The 18,481-nt window shown below is 28.1% G+C and overlaps 1 protein-coding gene across 4 annotated transcripts in view; it reads right to left on the minus strand.

The window, feature by feature from the left end:
* Positions 1 to 649: 649 nt before the first annotated feature.
* Myo10A (Myosin 10A) overlaps positions 650 to 18,481 on the minus strand; it is a 215,253-nt gene continuing 197,421 nt past the window's right edge. For 3 of the 4 annotated variants that reach the window (XM_014421918.3, XM_067053304.1, XM_067053305.1), the window contains 22 exons: positions 15,779 to 15,891; positions 15,480 to 15,688; positions 15,203 to 15,288; positions 14,990 to 15,084; positions 14,740 to 14,846; positions 13,878 to 14,035; positions 13,579 to 13,707; positions 12,594 to 12,722; positions 10,045 to 10,148; positions 9,139 to 9,334; positions 9,027 to 9,057; positions 8,880 to 8,941; positions 8,563 to 8,724; positions 8,269 to 8,439; positions 6,920 to 7,124; positions 5,441 to 5,589; positions 4,353 to 4,547; positions 4,106 to 4,261; positions 3,798 to 4,005; positions 3,313 to 3,431; positions 1,914 to 2,097; positions 650 to 1,202 (listed from right to left, as the gene is read on the minus strand). In XM_014421918.3, coding sequence (XP_014277404.1) covers positions 1,180 to 1,202; positions 1,914 to 2,097; positions 3,313 to 3,431; positions 3,798 to 4,005; positions 4,106 to 4,261; positions 4,353 to 4,547; positions 5,441 to 5,589; positions 6,920 to 7,124; positions 8,269 to 8,439; positions 8,563 to 8,724; positions 8,880 to 8,941; positions 9,027 to 9,057; positions 9,139 to 9,334; positions 10,045 to 10,148; positions 12,594 to 12,722; positions 13,579 to 13,707; positions 13,878 to 14,035; positions 14,740 to 14,846; positions 14,990 to 15,084; positions 15,203 to 15,288; positions 15,480 to 15,688; positions 15,779 to 15,891 — 2,991 coding nt within the window. In that variant the 3' untranslated portion in view covers positions 650 to 1,179. The remainder of the gene's footprint in view (positions 1,203 to 1,913; positions 2,098 to 3,312; positions 3,432 to 3,797; positions 4,006 to 4,105; positions 4,262 to 4,352; positions 4,548 to 5,440; positions 5,590 to 6,919; positions 7,125 to 8,268; positions 8,440 to 8,562; positions 8,725 to 8,879; positions 8,942 to 9,026; positions 9,058 to 9,138; positions 9,335 to 10,044; positions 10,149 to 12,593; positions 12,723 to 13,578; positions 13,708 to 13,877; positions 14,036 to 14,739; positions 14,847 to 14,989; positions 15,085 to 15,202; positions 15,289 to 15,479; positions 15,689 to 15,778; positions 15,892 to 18,481) is intronic. The other variant, XM_014421919.3, reaches the window with a different exon arrangement.

Consider the following 18,481-nt stretch of genomic DNA (forward strand, 5'->3'; position numbering starts at 1 on the left):
CATTTTGTTAATTTTCAAGAAATGATTTTGTATTAAAAAATAGGGAATGAAAAAAACTCACCTCACTTGGTTGGTTGAGATTGTGCTAAAACGATGGTTTCCAATCGGTGGTCTGGGGGACGGTATAACATATTTTTATAATGATTTATTTTTTGAATAACAATTAATTATCTTTTCTTATGTTCGAATTCAATAAAACTATAAGTAAACCAGAATAAATAGTGTTAAAAACTATATTAAATCACTTAATGTCAAAATAATCTTAACAAATCTATTTTCCCTCCAAAACATGTGACTTTCAGGTTGGCTTTGTTGACTTTTTATATTCTTTGTCACCTTGAACAGCCTGTTTCTGTTCCTTCAGTTGGTTGTTATAATTTTTCCATATCCATTATGAGCTCAGTTCCCATTTTAATACAGTGGAAAATAATAAATATATATATATATATATATAACTTCATCATTCTGTGAATGCTCCAAACATGAAGGTTTTTGAAGTAAAAATGAATAGGGAAACTTTAAATATGTAGATATAGATTTTAAAGGGAAAGGGGAGAGATTCAAAAATCAAATGATGAATAACATGATTTAATTAACCAATTTGGAAACAATTATGGTACAAAAAATATACTTTTATACATTTCTCTGATTTAAATTACTAAACAAAAAATTATAATAATTCAGAAATTTACTAAATTTGCTCGTACATTTTTTAAAATGTCTTTTTAACATAACATTTAAAATACAATATGTATTTATATATATTTTTATGTATATATTTATATATGTATACATATACATAAAGCTAAAATTATAATGACTACTCGTTGTATAATTACATTAAATAACAGTAGATAAATAAATGATCATGACACAGAATCAGCTTTTGTACATAATGGACGGAATGTTTAACATTCGATTATAAATATAACTTTTATAAACATAAAGAATTGCTCACTATATAATAAATAGTTTTAGATTTCTAAAGGCTCCTAACAAAATTGAATCTGACTTGCACGTAATTACAGGTGAAAAAGTGAGTCATATAAATACAGTTTAAAACAATAACTATCCTAGGCTGGTGACTATTACATATACAATATTTAAAGCTAGTCCGATGAGCAGAAAACATATAGCACTGAATCTGTAAGGCTTCCTCCGTCATTCTTATTATTGTTGCTAGTGCTCTGATGGTATTCTCTCTGAAAATAAAGCCCGAAATGAGCCTACGTTAAACTATAAACATAATTGATGTTATACATGTAAATATGGAAGAAAATCAACATTTCATTCTCAAAAATTGTTTGATTAAATTACCCATTCTTTGGCTATAAATATACCTTAAAAGTAATTTCTTTGCATAGAGTATAAAAAGCCCTTTTTTTAAACTTGTTGATAAAGATGAAAAATCTCAATAAAACCTTTTTAAAATGTTTTCTTAAAAATTTCTAAACATGAAGCATAAAGTAACTGACTCCAGTTATAGAATAGGAAAAGAACCAAAATATAATCCAATTGTGGAGAAGAAAGATGTGCAGGAAATTACAAAAAGGAATTTTTCAGTTGCTCACTATGTATAAAAAAAAAAAACAATAATTAATCCTTATTGGTCATAGTCACCCCTCACTTGAAAATTTGTTACTTTGTTGCTGCGGTCGTAGGTCACGTAGGAAGTGACAAGTCAAAACTCACTCTGTTAAATTCAAGAGGAATAGAAAAAATCTTTACACAAATTTATAAATAATAAATCATTCATAGAAAAAAACGAGTGGATTCTGCTATATAGATATTATAATATATATCATAAAATAAAGTAGATAATAAAATGCAGGTCATAATACTTCTATAAAGAACAGTTCATAAACATATATCACAAAGTTCAATGCCATATTACGCAGATATAAGGTACTTACGCCTATGCAAAGCCATATATTGCCTAATTAGCCGAGCGATCTCATGAGCTTGATCAGTCTGGAGCCTCGCCACACGCTGCTGGAATAGGTTGCCAACCTTCAGTTCTACATACATTATTCCACTCTCAGCTCTAACTTTTCTAGTTGATATTACTTCTGAATATGGTACTATTGAAAGAGTTTCCTATAGGGGGAAATTTAAAAAGAAAAGTTATTTAATTTACAGAATAACCATGTTTATGATGGTGTACATGAAAAGGGTTTATAGGTTTTATGATACCTAACTAAATAAACTAATATTCAAACTCCATTCATTAGAAAACAGCCCATTAAGGAATAATTATAAACTTATTGTTAGTTCTAGATTTATTTGTAATATATTATGCATATTTTTAAACTGAATGTAGTACATACATAAAAATTTAAAATAATTACATACTGTAATTCAAAATATTTATTGTAATTAGCAATTAAAATATGTAAAAAAAAAATAAGAAAAAATTAAACTCAAAGCCTTAAATTAGAAAATGGCCTTCTTCATTAAAAACAATAAATGATAAAATTCACTTCTTCAACTCTAATTGTAGTGATAGATTGTTTGAAAAGTTACTGTATAATGAAAGTGAACAGACATTTTAAATAGCTTTGAATATAAACAAAATCTGTACTCTTTTACATCTGAAACTAATTATTGATAAAATTTAAAGCACCATGGAAACCCATGACAAAAAACCTTATTTATTTAATGTACCCTCTATCTCCGTTTTAGTTGCATATGTGTGCTTAAGGAAACATTCACCATTACACTGAGAGTCAAAAACTAAGCTCTTTTCCACAGCTCTAGAGTTAAAAAGTGATTTGAAGTCTATGCTGTGTTCCATACTATTCTTTATGACCCCAGGTAGGCACATGAAAAATTGGGGAATTTTCAAGGATGAGACACTCACTTGAAATTTTGGCTCAGAAAATGAAGATTTTTTTAGATTCAACAATATGAGTGCCATAGAAACAAAACAAACAATCCCTTTTTGAATGGTGCGATTTATTTAGATGATAACTTGCAATATTCTACTAAAAAAATCAAGCGTAGTCTAGGTTTAGGATCAAATATAATAATAGGAGAGTGACAGTTGTTTATTGTGTTACCAACAATTCTGATAAGCAGAGATAATTTTTGTTTTTTTTCTGAAATATTCTTTCTTTTCTTTGTTAAACATTTTAGTTATAAATAAAATTAAATATTAATCTAATAATAAATAGTTTAAACTAAACTTATCAATAAAAGAGAAAAATATTTATACGTTTTAAGTTGCAATACTGAATGTAGAAGATTGAAAGAAGGAAAGAAATATAATATAGTGAATAGAAGAGGCTAATAATTTTAAAATAAAAATCTTACATGGGTCACCAAGTGTAAGAAATGTACTCCTGATCGATTGAGAGCCAAAATCTGCTGGTCACCACTTCTTTTTACAGCAAAGAAACTTGATCCAAATAAAGGCCACTTACTCAAGATTTCTGAAAAATACCCAATTTTAGAAAACCATTTGTTTAATTAATTATTCAAAGTAGACAAATGTTTCATAATAGCATTAACAATATGATGATTATGGTTTTAATGAGAGCGATATAAATTGTTTTTAAATTTAAAAATATGCTAACAAAAATATTTAAAATTGAAGATATCAAAAACATTTCTAACACCAACAAATATCAAGATCAAACAGCAAGTGTTAGAAAATTGTAAAATTAAACCTATAAAAAAATAACTAGAACCGAGTAATAAAATTTAAATTCATCTTAATTTTAAAGCAAAACAATCATTCACCTTAAGACAATAAAAAAGAATATTTATTTCAACACAATAATCCCAATAAAAAATACCTAAAAGACTGGCTTTAGCATCTATCGATGTCATATTTTGGACACCGGATGTCCATGCTGCACTGACCATCTGAACCCACTCCCCAGGCCTCATATCACGGTAACCAAGGACAGTCTTTGGAAGGAGGAATTTAGTTTCCTTAGTACCGGGTGGATGAGTCATATCTGCAGCTCTGTGCAACAATGCTCCAATTTTAGCCATTTCAAACTGTAAAAGATAGTATGAATTTATATTAAATTATATTCTAAACAATATGGTACTGTCTCATTTTTTCAACATAAAAATAAAAGAGTAAATCTAAACTCACAATGACTTCTTGAGAGATATGTTCATTAGGAGTGACTAAGAGTAACCCTTCAAGATAGTCTGGAGTAATTTGATTGAATAGAACTTGCACATACAGCTGATTCTCCAACCTCAAAGGAAAGTGCCATACTGATCGGCAGAAAATGAGATAGAACACCTATAAGGAGAGAAAGATATTCATAATATTTACAATTTAATAAAAAATATATTGATAAATCTTAATGAAATTGATTGATAATAATAATTACCTGCTGTGCTTTGAGTAATTCAGTGGTCACATCTAATATGTATTCTTCTCTGGCCAGAGGCATTGTGAATGTATCACCCTCAACTATACAATATAGGGAGTATTCCATTACTTCTATTGGGTCTTCCACACCAATTAGGGTACACATCTCTTGTACAACATCTTGTACGACAGTCGTTGACTTTGTGTGGACCACCTTAAATTTTAAAGTAATACTTACTATTAATTAAAAAATAAATAATTATCAGTAATAAGAAGAATACATATATACACTAAGTACAAGAGATTGAGAATTTGATTAAAAATAAATATAAATTTGAGAAGGTAATTAACTTAATATGAAAAAATAAGTGTTTAATCTCAGCAACCAAGGGGATCAGACCAAAGTAAACAAAAACTTTCAGAATAGATTAGAACCAGATACATTAAATCCCACCAATTCTCTTTTGATTCCTCTAACGCCCTGATTGCCATCATCTCACTAAAGTTCATGTTCAAAAAAATTTTGATTCAGTGAGTTAAGGGACTCAATATTCATTAAGAAAAGGCATTCACCATATGAGCCTAAAATACAAAACTTTATTATTTTTAGTAGTGAGGAAGCAATAATATATGAACTGGCTCTTTAAGTTGTAGAGAGAAAGATAAATTTCATTTGAGTGAGACTTATTTAAAACAATTAATAGAGTAGAACTAATGAAGAAAACAAGGTTTATATACATAAAAATCAACTAAATTTGTTCATCTTGAATTAATTCAAGGGGCATGATAACAGGCAAAAATATGACACCAATTCTAAAACAGTTAACTAAGGAAAATCCACAGAACCAAAAATATAAAATCTTAAGCTGGAAGGATAGATATGATATCCAAGTGGCAGTTTGATTTGATTCTGAACTGGATGAGAGCACTGATAGATCAAGACATTCAAGTATACTTGAAAATAAGTCAAAGTTCATTTTTCGCATTCATAAAATAATACGTTCCCATAAACTTTAATTAGCTTCAAAACTAAACTAAACTAATAAATAAATTATATCAAAAAAATTTAATACAATTAATTATTTAGACAATGAAAAATAATTTTACCGTTTCACTACCTCCTGGTAGCCTATACATTTGTCGTTTTGAATTTCTACCAGCACTAACTGCAGTAACTTCTTCAACGGATGGCACATTTTTTCTTCCTCCATATTTTAAAGTTTTACGAAGGTTTTGTAAACAGACACTGGCAGTACCTGTTTATAACAATAACATTAGTATATGTGATTGACTATTATAACTAATGTATAAATATTCTGCAAAGTGACCGACATACATAAAGGGTTTTTTAAAAATTATAGTACTATGAAATTGTATTTAAAATAATATCATAGTCCTTAAAACTAAGGAAAATTAAAATTTTTTAATTCATTCCAATAAAATACGGTTTTTACTTTATTTTTCAATAAAGAAGAAAAGGACAGAATCAACAGGGTTATGTAAAATGTCCATAGCTTTCTCCTGATTACTCTCAGACTGTAAAAAACCATAGTGTTTAATATGATGAGACGATGGTTGGGGCTTTGGTCAATGAAGAACAGAAATAAGTTACCTACTTATTTGTGTTTTTCACTGACCGCACCTCCAACCATCTTCTCCTCACTATATAAATCCAAGGTCAACTACTAAGTCATCATAGTGTTTTACAACTATTTAATTTCTGGCTATTGTCACAAAACTACTGAGTATAAGCATGAAATATTAACATTTTATAGAATATTATAATGATGAATAGATTGTTGACTGTGGATAATATACATAAGAAGATGATTGGGGGTGCAGTCAGTAAGAACACGAATAAGTGAAAACTTATTTATTAATGCTAACATTTCAGCTAGAATTTCAGGCCTTCATAAGCCCTAAAAACAAAAAAAAAACAAGATAAAAACTATAATAAATAAGAGGAATTACAGAATAATTAGAAAATAAGAAAAAAAACTAACATTATAGTTCCAAAATAGTATTGAAAGAAATCTATAGTTCAAGTATCATAAGAAGATAAAGGCTGTATGGTATTTTATAACTATAATATCAGTTGTTTCTCATCATTTTGTAGTTCCTCTTACTTATTATGGCTGTTGTTTTTTGTTCTTAGTCCTGATGAAAGTGTTTAATTCTGGCCAAAATGGTGGCACTAATAAATAGGTTTTTACTTATTTATGTTCTTCACTGACTATCCTCAATCATCTCCTCTTATAGAATATTATAGCAGTTACTTGGGAGTTTCGTTTTGAAGTAAACAATGAAAAAACATTTACAAAATATATACACTGTTTGGTGCTTTAAATTGGATCCATTAATTTTTCAATTAAGAATATAACCAAATCAACATAATAACTTAATAGAAATTAATAAATAAATTAACAAATAATTAAAAGAAATAAAGTGTGTAAAAAAGTGTGACGAAAAAAAAAAAAATTAAACCTGTATATTTTATTATAAATATTATCTTCATTTTATTCAAAATATACATTTTATTAAAAACTGCATATTTTCAGAATAAATTTGCAAATAAAATTAACTTACCATGATGAGCTCTCCTCTTGTCGTAAGCAGCTGTTTCAAGATATTTTATTAGGTACGGCTTAAGTGTGTCTGAGCATGTAAAGTAAGCTGCTACGATACTCAGCAATCTCCAACCCCTCTGACAGGAGTCACGCTTGTTTGAGGTTGTTTGCTTCATAAGCTGACAGTAAACTTCATCTCTCAAGGCCACATGCTTATGGCAATGCTTTAAATAAAAGTTATTGTTAAGAATGTTTCTACCAATTTAGACAAAAGTATGTTAAAACAACAATACTCGATGAATAATATTTTGAAATAATAGAGCAATTGAAAAAAAAAATACTCAAAACCTATTTTTTGATAAGGGAGAATTATTATTAGATTATTTTACCCACTTCGATAGATGGGTTGAAAACTTAGACAAGCACCTTTGAAAGAAGCATTAACTTTAAAAAAGTTTTAACATTGATAATGTATGATTATAATAATTCTAAATTTGAGGAGGACCACAATTACAATAACAGTAGTTCATTACAATTACAATTATTTGTAAATATAAGTGCATTGTAGCAATTCCTAATTACAGTAATTGGAAAGTAATTGTAATAACTTTTTACCCAAATCTCCTTATGACCTCTTGTTCTCAGAATAAAAGAATTATGAAATTAATTTGTCATTCACTCTATGTTACATTTGCTAATAACATTAATTATTTAATTATCATTTAAGAAATTTTTTAATTCATTACATTTTAAATATCTCTACTCATTTTATTATTTTCTACACATTCAGAAAATGTAATAAATCAACTCAAAAACTGCTGTATTATGGAAACTGTTTTTCTAAAAAAAATTGAATTTTACTGTTTACAAATTGTATTTGTTGTCGTTAATTTTTCAAGTTGATCCTATAATTTTCAAGAGAATCCTATAATGGTACTAACTCAAGAAGTTCCATCTTGATTGATCCATTCTGGATGGGCGATATGGGAAAATTAGATAAATTTTCTTGACTAATGAATTATAAAAGTCAACACATTTTACCTACATAAATATAAATTATACCTAAGGAGGATGGTAAAAGTTGTATAACACAGAAAATAGCTTAAATAGGTTAAGTTTCTTTCATGAAGTTGAAAATGTTTAAATTCTGACATATTATTTATACTACTAGAAGAACCATGTTAATTTAAAAATGTTCTACAGTATGTAGAACACTTAATCTATTTTGACCATTGAATGATTTATACTATTTCCCCACTCTCTCTAGATATGTAACATAAATGTTTGGGTATATAATGTACAACCATTTCAAAAAATTATTTAAAAAATGAAAATAACAAAAAAAATTAAATAATTATTTAGGCATACCATTAAGATGGTATAAACACACTTGACTTCAGTCAGATCGGGTGTTGTAGGAAGATCACCCATATATCTCATGGCACATTCAAAACATTCAACTGCAAGTTGGTTTAGCTCTGGGTTCAGTTTGAGCAATGATTCTGTGATTGGCGTGCCAGTGTATTTCACTAAGTCCACCTAAAGATAAGATGATTATAACATTTACATAAATTCTAAAATAAACAAAAAAAAAAATGAAAGCTAAATAATAACTAAAAAAAAAAAAGTGTTCGATTGTAAGATTCCAAAAGAAAGCCTTACCTGTTCTTTCCATGTCCAGTCTCCTTTCTTAATGCCCTGGACGACTTTCAAAGATCCTGTGATATTCCCATCAGGTGCTTTAAGCATTTCAAACTTTTCAGGACTCTTTCTGAAATGGTGTATAGCAAACTGGAGAAGAGAATGTTTGCCATCATCCGCAACCTTCAATGAAACAATTAAAAGTTTTAAAAATATGTATTGTCAAATAGAAATTTTGCAAACCTTTTAAATTTGCAATAATAAAAAAATAGCAATTTTTCTACCTACATAAATACACCAACATTTCTTCATTGTGAAATAAACAACAATTTACTTACTGTTGGTTGCTGATTGTGAGTGACAACAGCTGGGGTAATAAGCCTAATATCTTGCTGCCAGCCTTAAAAATAATAATACAAAAAAAACTATACATTACAGCAATAAACTGATTTTTTTATATTTTAAGATTTAAAAAATGCTTTTACCTTTGTGATCCACAGGCCTAGCTCTCTCTTCCTGAAATATAAAAAATGAAGTTAACTATGAATCCATTTGATTATTACATAATTTGCAAATTAATAGACATAATAATCTTACCATAACACGAGCTTGATGTAATTCTCTGTTTATGGTGGTATTCGCTGTACCTGCTGCTTCTCTTACAAATGCATTAATTAAAACTTGGAGTTGTTTAGCTCGTTGAGTGTAAAGAGGAAACCTTTCACCAGAACTTAGCACTATATGTAACGAACCGCCTCCTTTGCTAAGGCCGGTATCAGCTATCTCATTCAGCCTTAACAAACAATCATATCAAAACTATAAACTCAAACCAAAATATTTTGATAAATTCGAATTACAATGAACAAATATTATTTCAGATTATAAAATATATATAAAATAGGAGTAATGCCCTAAACAGAATAAAAATTATAATGAATAAGGCATTTTTTGGAAGATTCAAAGCTAAACCCTTAGTTCTGTAAAGTTAAATTTTATTAAAAATTAGTTATATCCCATGAGCTTCAGACATATCTATAATAAAACTTATTATCAATTTTTATACTTGGATAGAAACAATAAACAATTAATCTGCCAATTGAAACACAACATGAAAATTGTAAAAAGAATTTTTTCTCTGAAAATATTAAAAATAAATTTCAAAACTATAAGTATGAAGAGTACAATATTGTGTGGAGTGGAAATTTATAACTACTAATTAAATGAAGTGAGATAACTGAAGAATTGATTGCTAGATCTTTATTCCAAGAATATAGTTCTGTAGACAGTGAAATATTAAATGATGTGTAACAAAATTTAACTTGAAAGACTTAAGCCTTAAGTATAATTTCTTAAGAATTAGAATCTTCCAAGACTATCCTAAAATATTTTACTAATCATAAAATTAATTTCAAACAATATAAAATTTGTCTACTCGAATCAGTAAGCTAAATTTTTAAATAAGATATACGATTAACCAATTTATATAAAAAATACAATACTGACTTGATACTGTGAATAACTCGCAGGTAGTTGGCATCTAATCTGACAAGACGAATGGCAGCATGGCTGACTGCAACCATCTGTGCATCTGGGAACTGATGACCTCCCTGTTGCAACATAGTATATTATGGCTTTAAGTGAGTTTATAGATAATAAATTTATATAAAAGAAATGCAAACATAATATGGCAAATTGTCTATGTTGGATGATTTCCTACATTCTGTTTTATCAGACCAGTAATAAATTATAGAAAATATGCAGAGAATTAAAAACATATCATCTGAAATGTTATATTTCCAAATGTGGAATTAGATTGAATTGTTGAATCTAGGATTCTATAGATTAGGACAAAAGTGAAAACAGGTCATGAATTTATGACTATATTTATTGAACATGCAGAATGAGTCCAATTTCGGTTATTATTTTCTTAATTTGAATCTGGAGTAACCTAAAGTAAATAAGATGCCAGAAGAGTGGTTCTCAAAATGGGTGCTGCAACAATGCCATAACAAAGTTGTAAATAATTAAACTTTAAAAAAACAAACGTTATAAAAAAATTTTTTTTTTCAATTTTCCAATTTTTATGTTTTTATTTTATTTACTTTTAAGGTTCATTATTTCATTTATCAAAAAGCAATAAATACATAATATTAATATGTTACATATATAGAGCATTCCAGAATTTACTTAGCACTGTTTTTTTCTTATTTTCATACATACTGAACCCCTCACTCAAAGGATAACTATAGCGTCATTTTTATATTTTTTTAACTCAACAAGGGTACTATCAAATTTTTTTTCAGCCCAACATGTGTACTGCAAAATGCAACATTTTTCATCACAAGACATATGCAGTGGTTAAAAAGGTTTGGGAACCGCTGACTTAGAAGTCACCACCAAGTACTGCCAGAGTGGAAATGTCAAGATTCTTTCAGCAGGACCAAAAGAGAGAAAATATTGTTCCAAATCAAGAAATGTGGGACCTCATGGCCTCAGCAAGTCAATTAACATAATTTTTAATTAACTCCCACTTATCCATTGTAAACTGTTGTAGGTTTGTTGTCTTTTTGTAACATCACATTTCAGTAGATTAAGTAATTTTATTTTTAAACTTATATAACATCCCTATTAAAACATAAGAGATGATAGTAATGATAAAGGAGTTCTTCACTATAATTTCTACATAAAACACTTTCAATGCATTAATCTATTTAAATTTCTATCCTTCAAGACATGAAAATGGGCTGGCCAAGTCTTTTTCCCAATGTAGATGCATCAAAATTGCCTTAGGCACTGTATATGTCTTGGCTGTTTATCTGATTTGAATCTCCTCTACTAATTTGTGCCTGAACTGCAAGATTATATTCGTTTAGTCCTAAATTTTTGTAATACTTTCTTTGTTGGAGCAACAGTAAAGACATTTCTGTCTTTCTTTTTTAAAAAAACAGTCATTTGCTTTTGAAATTCATGCATTTTAATTTGGCAATAGTTATTTAAATTTTCATTATGTACTAGCTGAGAATGACCCACTTGGCTAGGCTAGGTTTTACTACATCAGTGCAGTTTTTATTTTTCAAATTCAAATGTTCAAGGCAGATAGACTTAAGACCTTTAATACAATCAGTTATTAGAATTTTTAGCTGAAATTGTTTCAGATCATTCAAGGAATCTCACTAAATAATTAGAGCCATAAACTCACAAATTCGTTTAACTGTTTGCTCAAAATATTGCCATGTACGTACATACAGACTAAACACACTTAATACAATATTTTGTATTTATTTTGAGCTCAAATGGTTTTTGTACATTCACAGGATCTCATTGGATAATTTTAGGCAACTAGATATTGGTTGAATTGTTAGCTAAAAAATCATTACATCCTTAAAAATGGACTATAAACCCATTTCTGTCCTTGTAACTAAGCAGTAGTTGAGTAAAACAGGAATTTATTTTATCTAAGCAGTACCACAATTAAATTTTTGTTAAACATGCCTGTTTAATGCTACATGTATTTCACATGATGAGTGATTCTGATTAACTGATTAACATTAAATATTTATATGAAAAACAAATTCACTAAAAATAAAACTGACTTTAACTAAATATCGTAACATTCTCTAAAGTAAATTTAATAAAACTAGTGTAGTGAATCTGTTTCAAAGGAAAAAAAATTGGATTAACTAATCAAAATATTAAAATTCTCAAAGCCAAAACTTACAACATCCATATCCTTCACACATTTACTACTACCAACATACAATCAACAGAGTGCATTATGGAAGAATCCAGGTTAGCACTACAAAAATCAGTGATATGGGTCTGGTAATTTTGTATATATATGTAGAATTACTTTATGATGATTAAGATTAGGGCAAAAGTCATAAACTCACAATATCTTCATCTTGGAATCAAAAAATATGCTTTTAGGAGTATTATTTGAAAAAATATTAATTTAAACTCTAATGGGTTTTATAACTAGAAGATTAAAATTCATTAAAACTAGATATTAAATTTCAATCTTATAGTGACACTAAACAATTTTCATTACTTACTGAAAGAGGAAAAAGTCTGGAGAAATAAGTCAACCAATGTCGTGCCATGTCAACCACAGCCCTTTTTGCATTAGCTTTATGCTGCCCTGTCTGGTAATTTGTGAGGGTCACTCCAAACCTCTCTAGTAACTGTGAAATAAATAAATTAATGAAAATGAGACCTTAAATGTTTAATACTATGGCTAAAAAACTATGTTTCAATTGGATATAAAAGTGTAGTTTAAAAAATACTATTCACATGATGTTCATGGAATTAGACGAACAAAAAATATCCTTCGAACAGGAAAAAAGTAAGAAAACATCCAATAATGATTGTAACAGGATGAGTCATGGTGAATAAAGGATTTCTTTCCCTTTATAGTAAAGATCAAGTGCAAGGTCAGCTCTAAACTGAAAAAAAGAAATGACAGACATTTCTTTGATGCTACTATTATCTGTATTATTGGTACAATATATTTTTGGATTTAACATGTGTAGAGCTCCAGGAGTAGTTAAGATTATTGATATATATAATTAAATACAATTATTCAAAGTACAAATATGGTTCTATAATCTATTTATTATTATAATTAAATAATAAGTTATTATGTTATAAGTTACTGAAATTATTAAATTCTCACTACTACAGAAAAACTATGCTTGAATTAATCCCATTTTAATTGATTTAGTAAAGCCTTATTGGAATAATCTTTTTTAAGTTTACAAATATAGAAAAAAGAACTGTAAATTATACAATAGAAATAAGAAAAACAGGTACAAATTAAATAAATTTTAAATCAGCATTAATTTTTTTTAATGAATATTGGAAATTGATTTAAATTATAACCTAAATAATTTAATAGCTACCTAATAAATTATTTAAAATAAAAAAGTAATAACTGACATAGAAAGTTAAAATTTTAAACATAATATATATTCTGAGGTTTCAAGATATTATAATTGTATTACATTTTGATTGGCAAATACAATAAGTTTTGATATATACCTGAATCATGTCTGATCTCTCTTCTTTACTGATTCTGGGTGTCTGTTTGGTCAGACAATCTTTGACAACTTGACAGTAGATGAGATGTAATACCAGGGGGTTAGAGACAGTTTCCTTTGGAGAGAAAACCTGTAATTCAAATTGCTGATCATCAAATAGCTCTATCATTATTAAATTCTTAAATCAATCAGATAATCTCAGTTTACAGCTAAGATTCAAGTAAAATCTCTCAAACAAAAGACATGCTTTCTCCTTTCTAAATCAGAACAACAAGCATAGATGAAAGTGGAAATTCTCACCTCTTTCCTGATATTTAGTTTCCATACCACCCTGTTATAGGTGAAGTATGCAGCAGAAGGAGGTGTATGAAGCTTTGTGCTGGTATTGATCTCTGGAGGCGATGGAAGGATAGGCAGAGGTTCTACAGGTCCACCAAGGAATTCCCCACTCTCTTCAACTATAATTTATAAAGGATTTTCTTCACTAATCTGATAGCTAGATTATATAAAATAGTATCTTTTAATAGGTATTTTAATAAAAATCAGATAGAAATTTTTCAAAAAAATTTAAAGTTGCTTTTTTCCTTATAAAATTAATATTCTGCAAACATTGCATTTTTTGTTATAAAATAAAGTAAGTAACTTTTTTAAACATTAATTACTCAGGAGCATAAGTAATTTGAAACTTCTTAATCTATAACTTCTAAATTAAATTTTAATCAATGATTTGGTCAAAAATTCTCTCTTTACCACATTAATACAACTTTGAAAAATGCAAAATAATAAATATATCAACTAATTATTTCAATTTAAAACAGTTATTTCAGATAAAATTTGAAAAAACAAAACAAAATAAAAACAGTGGATAACTGGTTTTATCCTTTATTAAAACTCAGTTTATTAACAACTGTCTACTTTTTAAATTAATAAAACTATTTGAAAAAAAGATAATCAGATTAAAATAAGATCATTTAAAATGTAAAATTAGAAACAATCACTCATGACAGTAAGTTGATAAACAAACAAAAAAAAAAAAATTCAAAAATAAAATAGGATAAATTTATTTTACGTTAAATTTCATATAAATTTCTTGAATTGATAAAAAATTTACTGCAGTAAAACAGCTTCAAATGTAATTAACCAAAGGAAATAATTAACTTACTCTCTATTTGATCAGAATGCTGAGAACTGACTTGATTGTTAAACATTTGCTGATCTGGAAAAATTTCTCTTCTGATTGGCTCTATCGGTGCTGGCGGAGCGGAATTGCTGAAATTGTGTAGCATGATTCAATCAGATCCCATATGTCATTGATATTTGCCATTAAGACTCATTAAAATAATAAATCCTAAACACTTTGACACATATGAAAGTAAGAGGCATTGTTTTAGCAGCATTGCCTAACAAGTTACCTGTGACCATGTGAGTAAAGACTGCTAGTCCTGGATGGGGTAAGAGGGTGGGGAGCTACAGGTGGTGGTGGGGGCCGCCAGCCAGAAGACTTTTCCTGCAAGGAGAAATAATAAAACTCTCTATTATTAAAAATTAAATCATTTAATTAATTCAAATGTAACTAAAAAAAAGGTAAATTTGATAAATGTGTATATTATCAGCTATCTTCTAACCTGTGTTCTAATGGTGTTTTGAGTAACATCGGGTCTATCTTCCTTTGCTCGAGAATCAACACTGTCTATACTGCCCCAACGACCGGCTAAATTTAGTTTAAAAAAATTAATAAATGGATTAGTTTCTTGAAGAATATTAATTTTTAAAATTTCAATATAACATTATGTAAACTAAGCCAAAAGCAAAGTTTTAAAAATATAGGAATAACTTTGAAACATTTTTTAGTTTACAAATTTGTGATAAAAATGTTTTGTATAATACCAACTAATATAATACCTAATTGATGTTGTAATAAATTCCTTCTGTCAGAATCAAGCTTTGCTGGAGGGTTCATATTGGGAAGAGGAAGTGCAGGAGCTCTTGAACTAGTTGATCGCAATGAGTGATTAGCTGTAACCATTTCTAATTTATGTTTCATTTCATTTGAAATCCGAAGTTTACCCACACTTCCAGGAGATGGCCTCTGAGCACCAACTTCAAGTGATCTGTAAAAGTTTTTGTTTCAATTTATGAAGGATTAAGGTTAAGGTTGGAAAAAAAGAAAACATTAGGTAATAGTGTATATAAAATATTACTTGAAAGAATTTGATGACTTTGAATTATTAACTTCAGGCTTTGAATTATTAATAGGTGGAGATTCATTCATTTCAAATTCTTCCCATTCAATCCCTTCAGGCTCGTTGATATCCTGGAATATATATTAAAAAAAATTAATTGTGCATGAAACATTTACCTGCACAACATAGATGTGATATGCACCCGATTCTTCTATTACTTAACTGTTCACTAGACCATATAAATATGGTCTGGTGAGCATAATGAATAAAACTGAATTCATTATTGTTTTTATATTAGATTTAAAATTTCATAAATATATTTACTTTACATTTCATATTTTTTTCTCATAAATTTTTGTTGTTGAGAATTCTTCTTTATTAATTTGTTTCAATTAATATGATCAAATCAATTAATATGATTAGATCTTTAGGCATAAATTCTAATTTGTATAATATTTATAACAATTTATTTACTATTTATATAAGATATTATCAACTGTTTTGTATAGTAAACCTTATGCATAATATAGCAAAATAATAATTATAAATCACAATAATAAGTAATAACAATGCAATGTTATGCTACAATTGGAAAATAATGTAAATGAAAAACTGATAATTTATAGTTATTTATGTATACTAATTTGAATGAATAATGACAAGTGATTGCATAGTCAAAACAAAATAGCCAGTAGTTTCTATATTTATTGTTCTGAAAAAGAAAAATACATTTTTTTTAACAACAAAGATTTCCTAATGGCTTACATACAGCCGAAAAGTTATCTAAATAAAAAAACAAATAAATATTGCTTGTGATTTAATGGTCAAAAAGAATTTAATTAGATCAAATAAAACAAACTAATACTAAGCTATGTTTATCCCATAATGAAGTCTTTGGCCTATAGACCGTCCTCTATGTACTTTCATGAGAGGTATCAACATCATGAGCCCAACAGTTCTGCTTGGTGAGCTCACACAATAGTGGGGAAGTCATTCACTTTTTTTAGTGACCATATCATTCACTACATTTGATTTGGAAATCGTAGTTTGGAGTGGTCATCGCCTCTTATGAACTTAGACAGATATTCTCAATATTGATATACTAATAAATTAATACATTCAATTCAAAATTAATAATGAAATAGGAAGTTCATTAATTTTTAAATTGTTAATTTAAGATAGAAATATACTATATTCTAAAATATATCCTTCTAACAGAAATAGAGCATTCCACAGCAATAGTTGGGTATCATTAAAAATTATTTTTCTTGTTTTTGTAAAGGAATGTGTTGTATTAATGAATAACTTATAAATAAAAAAATATTATGTCAGATATAACTTCATGTTAAGAAATTAAAGTTGATTTCTTAGTGTCTGAATACTTGATTCTGAATTTCTTAACTAAGAGCAATAAACATGGTTTCTGATTTTTAATAAATATGGTAATTGACAGATATAAATAAAAATAAACAAAATTTAGCAGGTAATAAATATTACGATACCAATGGAATGAAAATAAAAGATGCAAAATATGGGAAATATTTTATAACAAAAGAGATTGCCTAAAAAAAAAATTAAATATGAAAAGAAACAAAGAAAATAAATATAAATAATAAAGATACCAAGGGCGTACTCAAATCCAGGGGGGGGGAAGCTATAGTTGTTCAGGTTGAGGCACTTCAACACAGAAAAGGCTAATGAATATATATAATTATAGTTATTAGTTATTACAATTATTTGCTTGAAATACATTAATTCTTATTAAATTTATCATTTTTTTTTCCATCTACAGGAGAGGGGAGGCAGCTGCCGACTCCTGCCGCTCACTGGGTATGCCCATGAAAGATATTTATGGAGATGAGAAAGGAAAGTAATGTTTATATTTGGAAGAAGAATTTAGAATAAGAATTTAAATATAATATTCTATGGTCTTTATACCACAGTCACCCATTGGTACTCCAAGTTGGGGGAACTATTACACTGTCACACACACACTAAATTAATACAGCACGCAGAACATAAGGTCACTCACAGTCCACACTCTAGGGTCACTTTTCATAGGAAGCTAGGGGATGGGGGAGCCAGTCAAGTGGCTTTGAGATGGCAACGCCATTATTGGAATCGACTGTAATGGACTAACTACTCGAAGCAGTTTAAAAAAATCAAGTTACAGAAACCAAAAAAATATATAATTTTTTTTTAATAAAATTTAAAAATTTCAGTGGGCTCCTGGACTAATTCTTTATGAGCATATCATAAGATATCTTAATACCAAATTTGGTGCTTTTATCAGCCATGCCACAGTAATATGAAAACATAGCTCAAATCCACCTCAATACAAGCTATACATGGTAATGTCAAACGAGCTTCTGGACATAAAACACTTTTTCATGAACGTCTGGAATAGCCATTCCTAATTATTATGTAATAAATGAATCACATGAAGAACAATGTACTGATCTAATATGGCAATTTAATCAATTGTTAATTACAATTATGATGTTCCAATATCATTAAATTTTATGTTGATATATATTATTGGAAACAACCTACAATAATTTATTCAATATTTCAATATGAAATTGTTAAATAAATAATAGACCTATTCTTAATTCAAATTAAAAAATGTATAATGTATAAACAAACCAAAATTAACCAGATAAGTATCAGTATCAGGTAATGAATAAAGAATTGTAATTTGTACAATTCTTAAGTCTGTTG

Source organism: Halyomorpha halys, unplaced genomic scaffold (assembly GCF_000696795.3).
Source record: "Halyomorpha halys isolate HHAL.00 unplaced genomic scaffold, Hhal_1.1 Scaffold348.1, whole genome shotgun sequence".
NCBI classification, from domain to species: domain Eukaryota; kingdom Metazoa; phylum Arthropoda; class Insecta; order Hemiptera; family Pentatomidae; genus Halyomorpha; species Halyomorpha halys.